This window comes from Ochotona princeps, chromosome 23, assembly GCF_030435755.1.
Source record: "Ochotona princeps isolate mOchPri1 chromosome 23, mOchPri1.hap1, whole genome shotgun sequence".
NCBI lineage: Eukaryota > Metazoa > Chordata > Mammalia > Lagomorpha > Ochotonidae > Ochotona > Ochotona princeps.
In genome coordinates, this window is record NC_080854.1 from 15,658,215 (window position 1) to 15,677,024 (window position 18,810).

The 18,810-nt window shown below is 38.1% G+C and overlaps 1 protein-coding gene across 2 annotated transcripts in view; it reads right to left on the minus strand.

Moving 5' to 3' along the window:
- Positions 1-11,206: 11,206 nt before the first annotated feature.
- The window catches only part of PARP8 (poly(ADP-ribose) polymerase family member 8), a 143,199-nt gene continuing 135,595 nt past the window's right edge, over positions 11,207-18,810 (minus strand). For both annotated transcript variants that reach the window (XM_058680118.1, XM_058680117.1), the window contains 2 exons: positions 17,945-18,029; positions 11,207-11,580 (listed from right to left, as the gene is read on the minus strand). In XM_058680118.1, coding sequence (XP_058536101.1) covers positions 11,478-11,580; positions 17,945-18,029 — 188 coding nt within the window. In that variant the 3' untranslated portion in view covers positions 11,207-11,477. The remainder of the gene's footprint in view (positions 11,581-17,944; positions 18,030-18,810) is intronic.

Genomic DNA, 18,810 nt, shown 5'->3' on the forward strand with positions numbered 1-18,810 from the left:
CTGCCACACAATGTCAGCATTCCCTAGGAGTTCGGGCACTTGTCCTGCATGCTTCCTTCTGACACAGCTCCCTAATAATGGTCTGGGAAAAGTGGCTAAAGATGGACCAAGTCCTGGAGCCCCTGCAACCCATGAAAAAGAACCACAGGTGCTTCTGACCCCTGGCCTCATTCTGGCTCATTGCTGCCCAGATGGGGAGTGCACCGTTAGATGAACAATCTCTCGTTGCCTCTCATTCTTTCTAATTCTGATTTTCAAATAAATAAATGAAGCTTTCCATCAAATGTCAAATGTGCCTTAACTTCATGTTTGCACTCAGCATGTTGGTTTCTAGGCTGTTTCCTGGTTTTTTTTGTTGTTGTTGTTGTTTCTTTGTTTGTTTTACTGTCCATCCTTATTTGTGTTTCAGAGCGATTGGAGTTGCAGGGTGGAGGGTGTAGGACATAAAGAAGCAGGTGAGAAAGGCAAAATCAAAATGAATGGAGAGGCCACAGTCAAGAAGCAATGGCTAAGCTGTGCTGCCAACATCTAAGTGCCAGTTCGAGCACCGGCTGCTCTACTTGCAATCCAGCTCCCTTCTTATAGCCTGGGAAAGCAGCAGATGGCCCAGTTTCTTGAACCCCAGAATCCACGTAGGAGATCAGAAATTGGTTCCTGCTCCTTTCTTCAGACCAGTCAGCCCAGCCCTGGTTTTTGTGGCCTTGTGGGAGTGAATCAGCAGATGGAAGATCTCTCTCTCTCTCTCTGTCTGTCTCTCTCTTTGTGTAACTCTGCCTTTGTAATGGAAATAAATAAAAGTCTTTTAAAAGCGAAGCAAAGTAGATGGAGAGTGTGCCAAGGACAGATAAATGGAATAAATGAACAGAATATTCTCCTTGCTAATGGTTGAACACTCACAGAGAAGTAGGAATGAATAGGTGAACACAGTTAAAATTTGACTACATACGAGTCTTCCTTAAATGTGATTTTTCATTATCTTAATACTCATTTAACCTGCTACCTTATTTTGCCTAATCAAAAATATTTTTTGAATATTTTGTGCATGCTGAAGTTTGCATAAATCGAAAGTCTTTTCTTCCATTTACCAATGATATCGTACCACATATGAAACTGCAATTTCTATTGTAGATCATATACTCCTTTAAAGCAGGCACTGTAGCTTGAAAGTGAAAAGCGGCTGCTTGAGAACATCTTTCAGCGGCCAGTGCAGCATTTAATCCTCTGCCTACCGTGCCAACATCCCATATGGGAAGCAGTTTGTGTCTCTGCTCTTCCAAATCTGATGCAGCTTTCTGCCTACAGCCTGGGCAAGCAATGAAGGATGGCCCATTGCTTTGGTCCTCTGCTCCTGGCTTTAAATATCCCCAACTCTGGCTGTTGCACCCCCTGGGGGATTGAACCAGTGGATGGAAGATCTTTCTCTCTGCCTGTCTTTATTTCTGTAAATCTGCCTTTTAAATAGAAATAAAATAAATCTCTTTGAAAAAATAAAACGTCTTTCAGAGCCTAGTATCTCTCACGTATTGAAAAAATGTTTTGAATAGATAACTGAAAAATACTTAGAGCTTTCACAGAACCATGGTAGGAACTGTGTGGACATAGTGAACAAGATGAATGGCCTACAGCTAGAGACTTTAGGAATGAAAGTGCCTTGAACAGAAAAAAAATGTGATTATTAAGAAGTCAGTGATGCTATTTTCATGGGATGGGAAAATGTGTTGGGGTATTCTTCTAAACCCTCATTCTCAGAATGACTCAAGCCAACACTGTAAATAAGCACAAATCAGTATCCTTATGAAACTGTTTGTTTACATACCTATTGAAAATTTCACATATTGAAAGAACTGTGCGTTTTCAGATGCTTTCCAAATGTCAGTATTCATTGTCAATATCTTAGCTCTTGTTTAATATGTAGTTTTATTTCACTCTTGACAAATTCAGGACATTTTCCTAGAGTTGATGGCATAAAGATGGTGGACCTGTTATTCAGTGTTGTAGTGTGAAGCTGTATGGTAAACCTTTGTTTCCACCATGAAATCCCCTGGTTGGGGAGAGGCGTACAAAATGTTGAGGAGGTAGACGCATTATGGTGACTTTCAGTTCAAAGACGCAGGACTCTGTCACTTTCTTTAATACTAGCAGACACCTAATATGGTTTTTAGGTGGGCACTTTTGAAAACTAAACACTGGATACTTAACACATAAAATTTATGATATCAAGTGCAACATAACAGGGAGACTACCAGTGGCGGCAGAATACACAGTTTACAAAGGCCTCTTTTCTTCTTTTTCTTTCTTTCTTTTCTTCTTCTTTTTTTTAAATACAAAGAACTACAGGCAGTATTAGCTCTAAGTCAGTGCTGCAGAACTGCAAAGTGTTGCAGGAATTTGGAGCACAGAGATATCTTTTTATGGCCGAGTGATCCAGGAAATATCCATAGACTTAAGGGTACATGAGCTTGACCTTGAATTATGGGTAGCCATGGAAAAGGCTGCAACTCAAGGAAAGATTCCAGATAGTAAACTGCATAAAGCTACACCATTCCAGGGTTACCATATATTAGAACCAGAAAACTGACGAAGCTGTAAGCCTACAACTAAAATGAAATACGTATCCCTAAAGTCAACCAGGAAATACATAAAGAATAAAAGTGTTCCGCATTCCACAGCTGCAAAAATTAAGCTCGATGTCATCAAGGGGTATGTGTAATAAAATTCAGGTTGTTACAATTTATGCCACATTGGAAGAATGCAACTCCTTTGGAAGGAAATTCATTTTCTCATTGATGTGTATTTATAGATGTGCTTAATTCCATCCCTGATTTATTTTTATTGGTAATATTTGTACTATAGCTTAAAGCAGCTCTCTTTGTTGGGTGTCAAGTATTTAATGACATGTAAATGAACTCTAAAATGTGCTGTGGAAGCTCATTATTTAAAGTAATTACTTAGCAAAACAATGATCCTTGGGTTAGGCAAATTACTAGCACTAAATTACACATGTGAAAGTCCCAGTTTTACATTTGATTCTGGGTTCTCAAAATCACCTTCCAGTCCAGGTATTGCTTGGCTTAAAGGTGAAAACAATACACGTGGGAGACAACAGAGAATCAACATTGACAGGCATCTGACAACTCAAACCTTATCCTACCAGAGAGATTTGGAACTCAGGACGACGGTGGTGGTGGTGGTGGTGATAATGATGATGATAACAGTTTGGCCTGTTATATTTGTCCCCTTGATGGATATTTACTTAGATTTGTGAATAAAGTATATGCTATCTGGAAGAGATATCCTAAAGATTTTCATTTTTTAAAGATTTAGTTATTTTTATTTGAAAGGGACATTTATGTAGAGAAGGAAAGAGGGAAAGATTTTCTAGTTTTAATAATATTATACATGTTTGGAAGACGTAATTTGTGCACTGGTATACGTGTGTATCCTACATTGCTAACTTTTAGTAGGGTTTGAAAACAATTTCTGCCTGATTGAATTAGAAGTAGCTGAGGGAATGAAGCAGACAATTCAATAAACCTTTCCAACACTGTTAACCAAGAGGAGTTTGATGGGGTAAGGTTGGTTACTCTGAGAGTTAGAAGTGTTTGGTATAGACTGGAAATGCAAGGAAAGGTTTTACAAGAACTGAAAATAAACTGAGGGACAGAGAATCAGAAGCCGGAGATGGGGAGTAGGACACACATAAAAAGCATGTGAGAGGATGTGCAAAACGATGAGCTTCTCTGAAAAACCGAGTTCTCCGCTGCTGAATTTAAGGATCCTCATACTGAAAACCAGACTGAAGTGAGAAGTAGTCAAGCCAGTAGGACTCCATGTGAGTTCTTAAAAAAAAAAAATATTTATTTTACTTTTATTGGAAAATCAAATATACAGAAAGGAAGAGACTAAAGAAGCAGCCTGACTGGCCAGAGTTGAGCTGATCCAAAGCCAGGAGCCAGAAGCTTCTTCCCGGTCTCCTATGCAGGTACGGGGTCCCAAGACTTTGGGCCGTCCTCAACTGCCTTTCCAGGTCACAAGCAGGGAGCTGGATGGGAAGTGGGTCTGCCAGGATTAGAACTGGTGGCCATGTGAGATCCCGGTGCATGTGAGGCAAGGACTTTAGCTTCTAGGCTACTATGCCAGGCCCGCATGGAAGTTTTCATTGAGGCACTATGAGGTACTGAAGAGTTGTAATCAAAAGTTATACAAAATCAGTTTCTTGGCGTCAATCACCCAAGGACTGTTGATGATTTTTCCATGGCCAATGGCATCCAATGCAGACACCTTTTCCTTCCAAGCTGGGTAGAATAAAATTGCACCTGGCTTTTGTGACAGAGCTCTCAATTTCTCTGATAGAGCTCTTCTAGGCAGCCTGGCCCAGCTCCTCACTGACTCCTTCCTCGCTCTACTGTGTCTTTGCTGTCTTAGCAATCTGGGATATTGACAACAATGAACATCCCATTAAAAAGAGCTGAGGCCCACAAGCCTTGATACTAGATTTGGAGAACAGTAATGTCTTAAGCAAGGTATTTAATTCCACATCTATAAGACATAGGGTACCTGCTAACACATTTCACAATTTTTTTTTTAAAGATTTATTCATTTTATTACAGCCAGATATACACAGAGGAGGAGAGACAGAGAGGAAGATCTTCCGTCCGATGATCCACTCCCCAAGTGAGCCGCAACGGGCCGATGCGCGCCGATCCGAAGCCGGGAACCTGGAACCTCTTCCGGGTCTCCCACGCGGGTGCAGGGTCCCAATGCATTGGGCCGTCCTCAACTGCTTTCCCAGGCCACAAGCAGGGAGCTGGATGGGAAGTGGAGCTGCCGGGATTAGAACCGGCGCCCATATGGGATCCCGGGGCTTTCAAGGCGAGGACTTTTAGCCGCTAGGCCACGCCGCCCGGCCCACATTTCACAATTTTTTTAATGAAGGAAATGTCAGACAACTGACATTAAAGTGTTTTCTAAAGTACTATTTATAATAAATGACACACAAATCTCCCTTTCTCTTGCCCGGGGGGAGATCTCCCTGTGTCTGAAATTCAAGTAAATGTATTTTGATTTTTTAAAATGTGTGTCTTTTTACATGGAAATCATAAGTCATTGCTTTTTGAAATCATGAAAGACTTGGAAGGTAGAAGCAAAAATAGAGCAAAAAAAAAAAAAAAATCCTACAAATTGTCACTGATCCATGACTCTTGTATCCAGTGAAGCAACTTGCTTCCCTTAAAACAAATGAATGAACAAACAAAGCACTGATTTTATTGGGTGAACCAGGGATTACAAAAACAGTGAAGGAGCTAGAAAACGTTTATTAAGTTAATCTAAGTCTTAGAACTGCACTTGGGCCAGAGAAGACAGGTTGGAGTTAAGTCAGTAAAACTAAATCATGAAACAGAAAGAAATTTTAAAAAAGTATGTTTCTTGGGCCCGGCGGCGTGGCCTAGCGGCTAAAGTCCTCTCCTTGAACGCCCCAGGATCCCATATGGGCGCCGGTTCTAATCCCGGCAGCTCCACTTCCCATCCAGCTCCCTGCTTGTGGCCTGGGAGAGCAGTTGAGGACGGCCCAATGCATTGGGACCCTGCACCCTCATGGGAGACCCGGAAGAGGTTCCTGGTTCCCGGCTTCGGATCGGCGCGCACCGGCCCGTTGCGGCTCACTTGGGGAGTGAATCATCGGACGGAAGATCTTCCTCTCTGTCTCTCCTCCTCTGTGTATATCTGGCTGTAATAAAATGAATAAATCTTTTAAAAAAAGTATGTTTCTTAACATAAAAATTGTTAACAATATTTCCAAACATTTTGGCCACAAAAACTTGGCAATTTATTGTGCATCTTAGTGGTTGTATAACCTCTATAGTTTATTATATATTGTGTTGGAATTGGATTTAATTCAGGATTCAGAATGCCATTGGGAGAGCTGTTTTCATTTCAATCAATGCAGAAACACCAGAAAGGTTTGTTGTTTTTGTTTTAGGTTTGCCGAAGTTCTGCAAATTTTAGGTTGGTTTTCACACACATGATAATTTTTCTCTGTTATTTTAGAGTCCTCCCATGGGTGGGAGTCTGCTGAATATTCCATGTCCTACTCAAGCTTTGGATTTCCCAAGGCGATTCTTCCATTGCTGCGATATGGACAATTTGTTGCTGGGATTGACTTTTCCATTCTGCATCCTCGACCCGATTTTCAAAGGTTTTATTTCTTTTCACAATGAGAATGAGGGTCTCACAATTAGGTCAAAGTTTCCTTAGGGACAACACAAAATCCGATACTCTTTAGACTTGTCCTGTCAACAAAGACACTGCACACCTAGGTGGTTCTAGAGTACCTGGAATCAGCTTCGGGAGAAAGAAGTTGCATACTGCATTAAGCATTTCTACTGCAGAGTAAAGGAGGACTCCTACTGAAACTGGTAAATATACTTTGACAATAAGATGTTGGACTTTCTACCATTGTTCATACCTACAGTGTCATGATGGTCTTGTGTCTGTTGCTGAAGGACTCTACTATTGTAATATAGGGGGAAGCAGTAGGGGATGGAGGGGGAAGAAACAGAGGTTTACTTACTAAAGTTTCTTAGTTAATACAGATAGCGTGAGTAAGAGTTTATTATCATGAGAATATAAACTTAGTTCTTCATAAATATTTATTGTAAGAGTATTCGGAGAATCACATTTTTAATGGAAGAATATTTTATCCAGTTAATAAGATCTATGAAAAAATTCTTTTCCACTAACTAATCAAATCAGAAATACTTAGAAAACTCAGGATAGTTCATTTGAAATGCTTCTTTTGCTATAATGTCCAGATGTTAAAAATAGAGCAAATTTGCAACTTATATAAGACTTTTATTTCAATCATAAACTCCTTGGCAGAATTTGAAACAAAATAGCACGCATGTGACCAATTAATTCTATTACAACTATATGGGGAATATTGTAAAAAGCTTTTTTCCTTTCCTCCCCTTTATTTTAAAAGCATTCTTTTTAGATTGGAGGGAGCAAAATCAGTTTTAGTTTGTTAATGACCTTCAAGATGTAGACCCCAGAAGTAAGATTCGTCAAGAGGAGTACCTAAGGCCTCACCGAGTTCTCAAAATAGTGCCCACATATACGGTACTTGTTGAACAAATTCAGATTTATTGAAAGTAAACATTTACATTGGCTACAATGGTGGAACTATTACAAAGCTGGATAAAAGAGGCTTAAGTAGCAATAGAAAGCAAGTGCAATAAAAACTGAGTAGAGAAAATATTTGGCCTCAGTGATCTCTCTTGGCAGTATTTACACTATGTACATATTGTTAAATATTTATAATAACTCTAAGGCACCAAAGGCTAAATAGCAGGTTGCAATACTATTTTCTGCACAAAAGTAAAAAAAAATTATTGTAAAGAAGTCTGTATAGTTAAAGAAACATAGGCATATTTCAATGTTTACATAAAGGAGTGGCTACATTTTTTTTAAATCTCAAATGATACATTAAATATCTGGCGGATTGAAAAAATTATTTTTAAAACATTAAATTATGTTGACTGTGTAAATAAGCACTATTTTTTACTGCCTTGCTGGTAAGTGTGTAATGTAATCTATTCTTCAACACAGCTTTTCACACTCATGGATATGTTTTGTCTAAAAACTACTTGAAATACTTTTGACCTGCAAAAACTTATCCTAATGTTTCATAGTGTGTGCAAAACCTCTAAGAAAAAAAATATTGGGTAATAATATACATCAAACCTACATATAATCCAAGAAAAATTTATCGGGCATTAAAATGCCAACAAAACACTTAAATATTCAGGCTGTCATTCAGGGATAGCAATTAGGCTTTTGATTCTTTAATGCTTCAGAGTGAAAATTTTTACGCTCACATGAATCGACATAAAACTGACCTATTTAGATAAATAATCTTAAAATGAACCAGTTAATTTCAAATTTTTCAACCTGAAAGGCTTTCCCAAAACTTATTGTGTGTTAACTGTGTCATTCATCAGTAGTGTCTGAAATATCTACAACACAGGACTGTTAAGAAGCAACTGACAACATTCATGTCTGAAACATTAACTGTTGAATGATTTGATTACTTCTATTTATAAAATTCTGTCTATTCCTTCCACCGGAAGCCCAATCTGCCTTAATAGTCCCTTATTTGTCTCAAGGCAATGTTAGAATGAAAAAATTCAATGGGACATTAAAATATCCTAATGTTTTTTAAGATGTGTTTCAAACACTGGCACTGAATTTGTATTTGTTTAGGTAGTAGAAGGTCTAAGGTTGAATGGCCCTTATACCAAATTTCTTTCCAATGATGCTCTCCAGGTTTTTAAGAATTATGAGTGTTTCCTTACAATTTCCTCAGACCTCACATGGTCTTAAAAATGTTCCTACTATACAAAATGTTGCTAAGATTCTTTCATAGGCTTATACAGTAAAGAGAAGGAAATCTGAAGAATTTAATCTCCAAATTCTTATTTTGTTCAGATGAAAACATTTAGAGTAGTAACAACAGATTGGGTGAAGTTCTTACACTACATAGCATTTAGGAGTTATTAGGATGCTATACTCTTAAGATCAAATTTTAAATTGGGAAATCACCTTCAAAAGCAAAATTCGACTGAGATATATCAAACAACAAAAATAAAATTTATTCCAACAAATTAAATTTAAGACACTCCAAGTACCTTACCAGAAGGCTTTCGACAGCTTTAGATGTTTCGTGCATTGCTACTTTTTTCTTCTGAAATGTCCATTTTCCTCTTTCTATTTGTGCAATGCAGAGGGAAAGATTATTTGTAATAAAACGTTTACAAAATTGGTAAAGCAAGAGGAGCAACAAGAACTCCTGGAGTTGAGTTTCCCATGCTTCAAGACTGAGTGTCCATGAGTACTTTGGCCCAGTGGCTTAACATCTGGTGGCAAAGTCTATACTGTTAATGTAACTGTTACAAAACATCCAAGGACAGACTTGAAATGATTAAAATACAACATCGAGTGTTTGGCATCAGCAAATAATGATCAAATTGAATAATCAACTGTCTTTATGGTCTGACTGAATCAAGGCATGATGAAAACGCTTTGTACATCTCTAAGTTGTAAAGCCCTATGTGGATTGTGGGGGCAAAATTTTTCTGAAGGAAAACTTCTCAGTGGCATTTACCAGATTCTTTAGAAATAACAAAACGCATCTTCAGTAGCACATGAGAAGTATTAGCAATGTTTTAAAGTTCAAGTCAAAGTTTGAATGTTTGTTTGTAGAAGTTTGGGCATAAATTTTGGAAAGAAAATCTGTCATGAAATGATCATTAGAAGTTATTTTTGTTGTTTTGTTGTTAAAGATGCCAATTGCTCTTATATTGAACAGGCAGAGAAAAATCAACCACTATGCTTGCTTGGGTCGATGAATCTACTTCTATTGCTTATAAAACATTTCATTCTCTTTCAAGTTGGCAGAAGATTTTCTTATGCCAGCTCCCCACCCCTAAACTGTTTCTTTCAAGTCCTGTACGTTGATCCCCCAGTTCAGAGTCTAACACTATATTCCTTACAATCACTCAATTGTTAAATAAAACCATAAGTGATTCAAACACTAGGTTTGAAATCTCACTTGAAGGCTGTCGACAGAGTTTTTGGAGATGCCTTGGTGTTCTCAGCGGCCAAACAGGTAGAGTTTTAAGTCTCCCCGTGCCCAAATCCTGAACTTCAGGTTTATGTTGTGTACAACATATGCAAAAAAAATTGTGTTTGAAAAATAATTTTGTCACTAAAAAGATGCTTCTAAAGACTAGGTAAAATGATTTTGGATACAGGGAAAGTTTCAGTAGGAAGAAGCAAGTGGTTCCAATCTTAACACAAACGTCAAATAAATTGGTCATAAGATACTAAAGTGTCTGCACCTTGCTAGTCTAGCCCTGCATTCAGAAGTACAAGTTAGAACAGATAAATGTTTTAAATAGATACTATCCAAATGATTAATACCCCAACCACTTGAAGCTCATTCTTGCAGAAGTAAGTGGCATATCAATTATTTACAACGTAAGAAAAACAAACCATTAGGAAATCTTTCCTAAATTGCAATTGTTCAACAACGAGTATGACCTTTTCCTCCCCTTTAATGCCAGACAAAGGGAATAAACACTGAAGTTATCACATTATGCTTGTAAAGTACCATACATTTTTACTTTTTCTTCTTACGTAAATTAATGCCAGGTATGAGCCTTGCTTCAGAGTCTGAATACAGTGGCAGGCTCACCGACTCACACTTTTGTGAATGGCCTTATTCCAAAGACATCATGTAGGAAAAACAAACTATCAACTAAAAGTGAAAATTAATAAAAACTCCAGGACTCAAAGAAATAAAAATTACTTTGATGGACACATAACTTTTTTTTAGCATTTTTAAGGAAAATGCTAAGAACTGATGCTCTTCTTTATACACATGTGTAAAAATTCTTTTACTATAAAAAAGGTTCAAAATTTGTCCTCTTTCTCAACATAAAAAAATAATGAATAAATATGGATGAATACATACAAAAATGCTGGCATTTCATTGAAGGAAATCAAAGCTAAATGCTGTCTGGCTTAGTTCCTGAGGGCTTTTGTTTAAACATATGATCATTTGAATGTAGAATTCGTCTACCAGGGGCATCTCTGTTCCCCAAATCATGACTTTTAGGTAATATTTTTAAATATTTTATATTAACCAATGGCACATTTCTTTAAGCAAGTAGAACAATTCTTTGCAAATATCTTCAGTGAATGAGTGATGGCAAATCAGGCTCATATCCAGATTTATTGCTTCCTAAACATTAGGTTCTTTTCACTCACGAAGATAGATTGGTAAAGCTGTGCTCCTCTGTTGTCAAAAAAACACACATGTATGTGCAATCACCTAATAGAGCACAAATCTGTACACACCGACACTATATCCATTTCAGGGAAGCACTGCTACTTACATCTAATGGTGTTTGTGTAAGAAAAAAACAAAATAGGGGACTGGGGAATGTTGCTCTCCACTGAAATTACACTTCACTAATTCTAAAGCATGGCAGAATGGGCAGAGACAATACCAGTAACAGAGCATCTGAGAAGATGTAAACTCCATTATAAAATGTTCTCCTCCACCTAGGCATCCTAAAATGTCACTCCATAATACCAAATGTCCAATGGATGAATTTAATATAAAAATATCGCACAAAACTGCTTTTTCAATATGTTTATTGTGTAGCAACCCAAACTTCAGTTTAAGTGCTATTTGTAATTTTATTACTAGGTTCCATAACCTACAGTTGATAAACTTTAAACCATTTCAGGTATTTAATGAGATACTTAGAAATACTAAGAAAAAAAATCAGTATTCAAAGGATTAATTTTGTTTATAATAACAATAGATAATTTTATCATCTTCTTCAGTTCAAAATCCAGCTTTGAACCCGAGGAAGGCTTTCAAATCATGTGAATTAAGTGATGGTCCTTTAACCAGTAGCAGTTTGATTACCAATTACTCGGAGGATCTCTTTGTGAATGCCTCCTTCTTGCGTGTTAATATTTGCATCTCCCACTTGGCCGTCTTCATAGCTGAAATAAAAAGACAGAGTTATCATTCAAAATGACAGCAGCATTGAAAATGGTTGAAAAATAACATTCCATTCCAAAATAACAGCTTAGACAACCAAAGACGCACAAGATGGTTATTTTTTCAGTGGCATTTAATAATGTGCCACGTGATTCAACAGAGACCAGCCCATCCTTCTGCAGCATAGCTTAATCTTCCTGTTTCTTTTTGTAACTTGTCTGTTCCTGCATAAAGCATCACCTGTGTTACAGGACACACCTCAGTGTGTTGGGCACTGTACGCACTGACCATGGCAGCTGGCAGCCTGCTGTGTCCCGTGCCATAGGTTCTCAACTTCTCAATCCCACTCTTACATTAATCATTACTTTCTTTTCTGGCTGTTGTCACTTACATCCTTCTACTCCTGCCTCATTCCTGGGCCCACCTTCTAGCTATTTCTCAGCCACAGACAGTCAAGGTTGTATGGCTTATTTTATCAGAGGAGCCCTGCTCCACTGAGATGAACTGTAACTTATTCTCATTTATGTTTTTACTTCATAAAAGAATACAAGCCTGCAGGATGCAGCTCGATGGTAGAAATAAAAACTATAAAATTAAAGGACAGCAATTACTATGTTCTTTAGGAAGAAATAATTACATTTTAGATGATAATTCATTTCCTCAAATGAACTTATTTTGACTAAGAATTCTGTGAGGGTGGATTTTGAAACTTTCGTGATAAAATTCAGAGTGGAGTAGGCAATGAATTAATTTTACTATATAAAATGACTTCAAGACAGAAGCTTTAGAGAAGGGGTAATTACTTCAAAATAGATAACAAGGGGTGTGAGCGCACTGTCTCAAAGATTAATGCACACCACTGTCTTTTCCTCACCACACTTACACTTGCTGGAAATAGCACAATGCAGGACAATAAAGGAGATGCCATACAGCAGTGACGACCCAGCTTCTTACATAATCCACTGTTTGAACACCAAGTGATAATTCCATCTGTACCAAGTCCCAACTCTTGGCAAAATGACCCAGGTTTACCAATTTGGTTAATACTTATACAGGTCTGCTATTTTAGAAGTATCTAACGCATCTCAATAAAGCATTACTGGGGGAAAAACAGACTGGGCTCGATGGGATACAGACCACTTCCATTTATATTCTCAGGAGATCACGTAGTAAGAACCCTGTTAAGGATGTGGAACTATTTCACATGACATAATATGATTAAAATTGTTGAAATCTTAACAAGTGTTTGCACTCCACTGCATAAACGTACAGCTTATTGGATAAGTGACATATTTTCCTGAGACCATTGGCCACTTCTCTAGGATTCAGGTTCTGAACAAGTGAAGGGGGCTAGCAACAACACAATGAAGCAGACAGTGGGAATGAAGGGGCAGGTCTAAGGACTTTGATGCTTCTTCAGTTTGAGATTCTCCTGGAGTATACAGACAGATGAAGACAATCAAACAGTAAGGAATGATGCAGTGATGACACAGGCCCAGGGCATCATGGAAGTATCAGGGAGGAGAGGCACTAGGGAGTCAAGGGAACTTTCTGGACACAGTCCCAGTCATTGCAACCATCTGGGGAGCGAACCAGTCGATGGAAGATCTCTCTGTATCTCCCTTTCTCTGTGTAACTTTGATTTTAAACTACATAAATAAGTCTTTAAAAATAATAAAGAAAGAATGGACTCTATCCTGCAGAAAGCACAGGATGCATGCATGAATATTTAAAAGAGGAAGAGAATTAAATGAATAGTTTTGAGGGGATGGAGTGGAAAACAGAACCCAAACTTCATGGAAAAAGTAAGAAGAAAAAGGGTGAAAAAATCATAGTTTCCTGCCCAGGCTGTGAATTGTAATGTGCCTCCAGGTGAAAAATGGTGAGCAAGAGAAAACAGAAGGCCATGAGGCTGGGGACCGAGTCACCCTCACCTTCCAGGGCAATGATTCTGAAGAAGGAGTCCAGGGCTGGGAAGTTTTTTCATTTTAAACTTGGTCATTATCTTTTAGGTAGCAAACAGCTGCTGAAGATTGCTAAGATTTGGATTGTAGAGAAATTGGATTTATTATAGACTAGGAATACAGCAAAATTTCCTGATCATATCATCACTTCGAATGTCACACTGAAATTCCTGCACTGGGAGATGCTGATGATTCTATCCTCTAACTTAAAATAATAATAACAATAATAATAATAATAATATGTTGTTGTTCTCTGATAATGGGACCAATTGAATTGTGTTTATGTTTCATCAAGTCCTGATTAATATTTATGTTAATCTCACTTAACGATCATTATAGAGTTAGAATTTTACACATTTTTCTTGTATTTGTCTCTTTAGATACATTTCAAACTTTGATGTGACCTCAAATAAAAAAGCATACATAATCCAAAATATTTTCCTTTCTGTCTTTGTACATTTATTAAAAATTCACCAAGAAGCGAGTAAGCATTAAATCTTGGGTAAAATGCTGAAGAGAGACAACAGAAGGAGTTGCCTTCAGAAATCCTAAGAATACTACATATGTGAGCTACCGCTAGAAAAATAAAAATAGATCTGGACAGGAATTCTTGACTCAGGTACTTGAACATGGTCTGCCCTGCTTTCTGTAGATGGACTATTCAATTAGCTCCTTTCTCTTTTCAAATTGCCGGTCTTTGGGGAGGAAATACATAGCTTAAATTTATTTAGCAGTGAAAATATGGAAACAATTTACTTATACATATTTCTGCTCTGAATCAATGAATTCCTCATCTTCTGAGCATATAGACTGTCACTTCAAATAAGCAGGATGTTCCAGTCCACTGGTTCTGGATTTCCTTTGGTCCTGAGGCAGCTTGACCCTGAAGAGTGGGTCACCACGGTAGGGAAGCAAGAGGAAGGCCTAGATAATTTTCCTCAACCATTCTGCCAAATCATTAATTGCCTTCTCTCATTTTAGCTTAATTAGAAAAACTGCCAATAGGAAATTGCTGTTTGTAACTAAAATCACTACTCTTCTGCAGGAATGCTGTTGCTCCACATGACCAGAACAGAGTACTCGTGTGTGATTTTTACATCCCACTGCTTCAGAACACTTCTTCTGGGCCTTCTGAAAACACCTTGCTGCTTTGTGCGTGTGCGCATGCCACGGGGCATGTGGAGCAAGGTCCCTGATGGCACCAAATGTCACACAGGGAACACGTGTGAGATCTGTTTATAACATCTGGATTATATTTTGCCTAGATAAGTTAACTTTGAGTTTATTTATTCTGGAACTTTCCAACTTTTCAAATGCTTCTCTCTCTCTCTCTCTCTCTCTCTCTCTCTCTCTCTCTCTCTCTTTGGAAGCCGGCTTTTGCTGCAGAAATAAAGTCACTTCTTCGGATACCTGACTCTCAGAATGACTGCTTCAAGTCCCGACTACTCTGCTTCTGATCCAGTTTCTTGTCAAAGCACACCATGGGAGGTACCAGGGCCTGGCTTAGGCACCTGCCATCCAGTAGGGGGTTGAATTCCAGCTTTCTAGCTGTGGCCTGGCCTGGATCTGCTGGTTACAGGCATTTGGTGAATTAATCACTAGATAGAACCACTATTTTCTCTATTTCAAATACAATGAAAGTAAATTTAAAACATAGTATTAAAAATACGTATTTTTTACTTCCAGTTTCCTCTGAGATACCAGTCTGTTTCCTATATTTGTATCCTTAATGTTTCTCCTTCTGTGTTTATTTTGTTGGAAAGACTGTAATTAGGATATTAAATAACTGTTATTATCTCAATTCTGGAAATCAGACAAGTACAGAAGTTATTTTAATTTTTAATATCTTTATCTCATGTATATAAACCGGAAAAACACATTAATTCTCACTATAGTCGTCAGGCAAAGCTGCTATACAATATCAAGCATTATGTAATCTTAAAAAATTTAAAATTGAAGAAGAACAAAAGTTGAGTTTTCATGCGATCACCCACTTCATTCTCATCAATGTATTCTCCTCCTACACAGGACCCTGAGATTTCATCTCTTTGACAGCAAGAAACTCATGGTTCTAATTTGAAAGGAGTGAATGGCTTCTCCTTTTGATGTGTTTTGAATTTCATCAATTTTACTCTCATCTCTCCTTAGGGTGCACAGAAAAGAATAAAACCTCATTTGTGCTAATAGAAGAGTGGAAATTATTATCTTAAAATAATTTTTCTTTGTATTATCTGAAAAAATCTGAGTATAATAAAAGTATGCTTTTCTATTTTTTTCAAATAATTTTTCATCATTTTTTAAAAAATTTTCTGTTAAAGTGTAAAACAAAAACCTTAAATGAATACAAAGTTAGCTTTCTATTAATCAGAAATCCTTTTATGTACTAAATATCCCTTCACCCCAATATAGGTGTTTTTTACATAATCTCAAATACAACAAAAGAAGGAAATTGGCTCACTAACTATATCAGGTTGCCTGCTTCGTTCACAACGTTTGACTTTGGCAAGATGAACTGATCCACTGACAGGCTAAGGAAAGTAAATTTGGCTTACTTTTCCATCAAAATTTCAGAGTCACATATTGAAAAGTCTGTGAATGGAGATTTTTCTTTGGAAGGCCAGCTTTTTAACAGTAAATACAAGGCAAGATAGTTTCTAAAAAAGGGGGGGAGGGGTAACAGTTACTTGATGCTTCAGGAGACTAAAAATCGACCCTCTTGACAACCTAAGGTGAGGATGCGCAGCCAGCCTCCCTGAGGGCCTCCCAGATTGCATCCTCCCCCTGCCCTTAATCTGCCCTACAGGACTGATCTGCCTGGGCTCCTCGGCTGGCTTCCTCGCCTTCTGACCTCTGCTGGAGTTTTACCAGTGCGGCTTCCTCCTTTATTGCTTCCTCGTCCACTGCTCGGGACCGGAGGACACAGAAGAGCCCTCAGGCTCCTCGATACAAGTTAACACACTAGACCTGTGACTCCCTCAAGACCACACCTTTGTATAGAAATTGGGGATGATAGACATTAGTCGATTTTCATGGGCTGTTTGTTTCTTGTTGTTGATTTACTGATATAGGGTCATGTATACTGTTTTCATTTTACTGATAAAGCTCAGAGGAATTAACACAATTGGTTGATGTCATCTTAGTTATTATCACTGCAGCCAGAATTTGAGGCGTCTGACCAAAAGTGGGGTTCTTTTCATTTTACTCACTGATGAAGCTGCATGTATCAAAAGAAAGTTTTTAGGGGCTGATGTCAAGGCACCACAGGTGATTCCAGCACCCCACGTGGACACCAGTTCATGTCTGGACTGCATTACTTCCTTTTCAAAGGATTTATTTTATTATTATTTTTAAAGGGTAGAGTTACACACACACATACACAGAGATAGAGAGAGAGATCTTCGATAAACTGTTTCACTTCCCAAATAGCCACAATGGCAGGATCTAAGCTGATCTTAAACCAGGAGCCAGGAGCTTTTCCGAGTCATCCACATGGGTGCAGGGGCCCAAGGATTTGAGTCATTCTCTGCTGCTTTCCCAGACCATTAGCAGGGAGCTGGATCAGAAGTGGAGCAGCTGGGACACAGATCGGTACCCATATGGGATACCAGTGCTGTAGGCATTAGCTTATGTTATTAAAACACGAAGCTGGCCCCAGCTTCACTTCTGATCCAGTTCCCTATTAAAGGCCTGAGAAAAGCCTCAGAAGCTGGTCTGGGTATGGGTCCCTGCCTCATACATGTGAGACTTGGAAGAAGCTCTTGGCTCCTGGATTTCACTAGGTCCAGCCATTTCCATGGCAACCATTTGGGGAGTGAACCAGTGCATAGAAGAACTTGTGCTTTCTGATAAGGAAAGAAGATAGTCCAAGCAGTGGCTTAACCTACTGTGCCAAGATGCCTATCACCCACCTACTTTTACATTTTATGCACCTCTTAGGAAACAGCTGTGCCAAAGAAACCACAGTAACAGGCACTGCACTGCTAGAATGTACTGTATGGAATGTGGAGAAGATATCTCGTTATTCTATTCTTTGTTCTCAGCTCCAAAAATATTTTTAAATTCTTTTAATAAAAGTTATACACGTATTTGTATATATATGAAATATATATCTATTGATGTATACATACACACACCAACAGAGCTTTAAAGAGATAGAATAGTTTTCTAAAGAGAATATTTTTTCAATTTGAAACTTAATTGCTTTCTTCAGTTCTAAGTTATCAGTATTTAAACATGGCTAAAAAGTAAAGCTTATTTTTGGAAATACAAAGACTTACTTATTGACATACCCACTTCTATAACTGTCACATTTCAGCAAGTAATGTGATCAAGTGACAATGTGTTCCCTGCTAAGGCATCTGCGGAGAAGACAGTAATATAAACACTGGAGCATTTCACTTACACAAAAAAGAATCGTGTGCACACGTGATCGGTGTTCGGCACAACCCATATCTCTCCATGCTTATGCAGGTCAGGTGAGGTGATCACTGTAAGTGGAAGACAAAATTAGCAACAATGAAAAGCCTTTTCCAAGCAGCTGCATCCCTTCCTGGAAAGCTAAAAAACAAAACGAATAGAGAAGTGAAAATCTGAAAAACGGCTAACCTCATTAGTGATCCAGAAATGAGAATAAAGGCCATGAAAGGCCATGTAACTATTTTACTGTCAGAATAACAACTGGGATCACGGTAGTTAGTGAGTCACCCGAGTGTTATCACAAGCAAATAGATCATGACTTGAGAATTACTGTAGGCTGTCATTCAGTGTCCCCTGTAACTGCACTGAAGGCTTAAGAAACACTTGACAGTGGCTCCTGAAACTCCTAACAGCAGAAGGATAAATGGGTTTCAGCAAAAATCAGATTTTCAGGCAAGAACAAAGCGGGCATGGCTGTGCAATCACCTATACGTTTTTCTATCCTAAGTGCAGAAAGGAGGGAAAGTATCTGGACAGAAAAATTAAAGACAAAACTAAAACCAAAATCAAAACAGAACAAAAACCGATCCAGGTGTCTTCTCACTGCTTGGTTCTCTTTAAAATATTTCAATGTCTCAATAACAACGTTGGGAGATGATAGCGCGTTAGCCACGGAGGTAAGCACCAGATGTAATCTACCACTCTGAAATATCTGCAGGGTTAAAAGTTTGAAATGCCAATTTGACAATCACAGTTTAACCTTCATGATCTTTATTATATTTGTTTTCTGGCTATGCACTTCAAGAAGGAAAGAAGGAAAAATATTTTCACTATTCCCTTGTAAGCACTCTG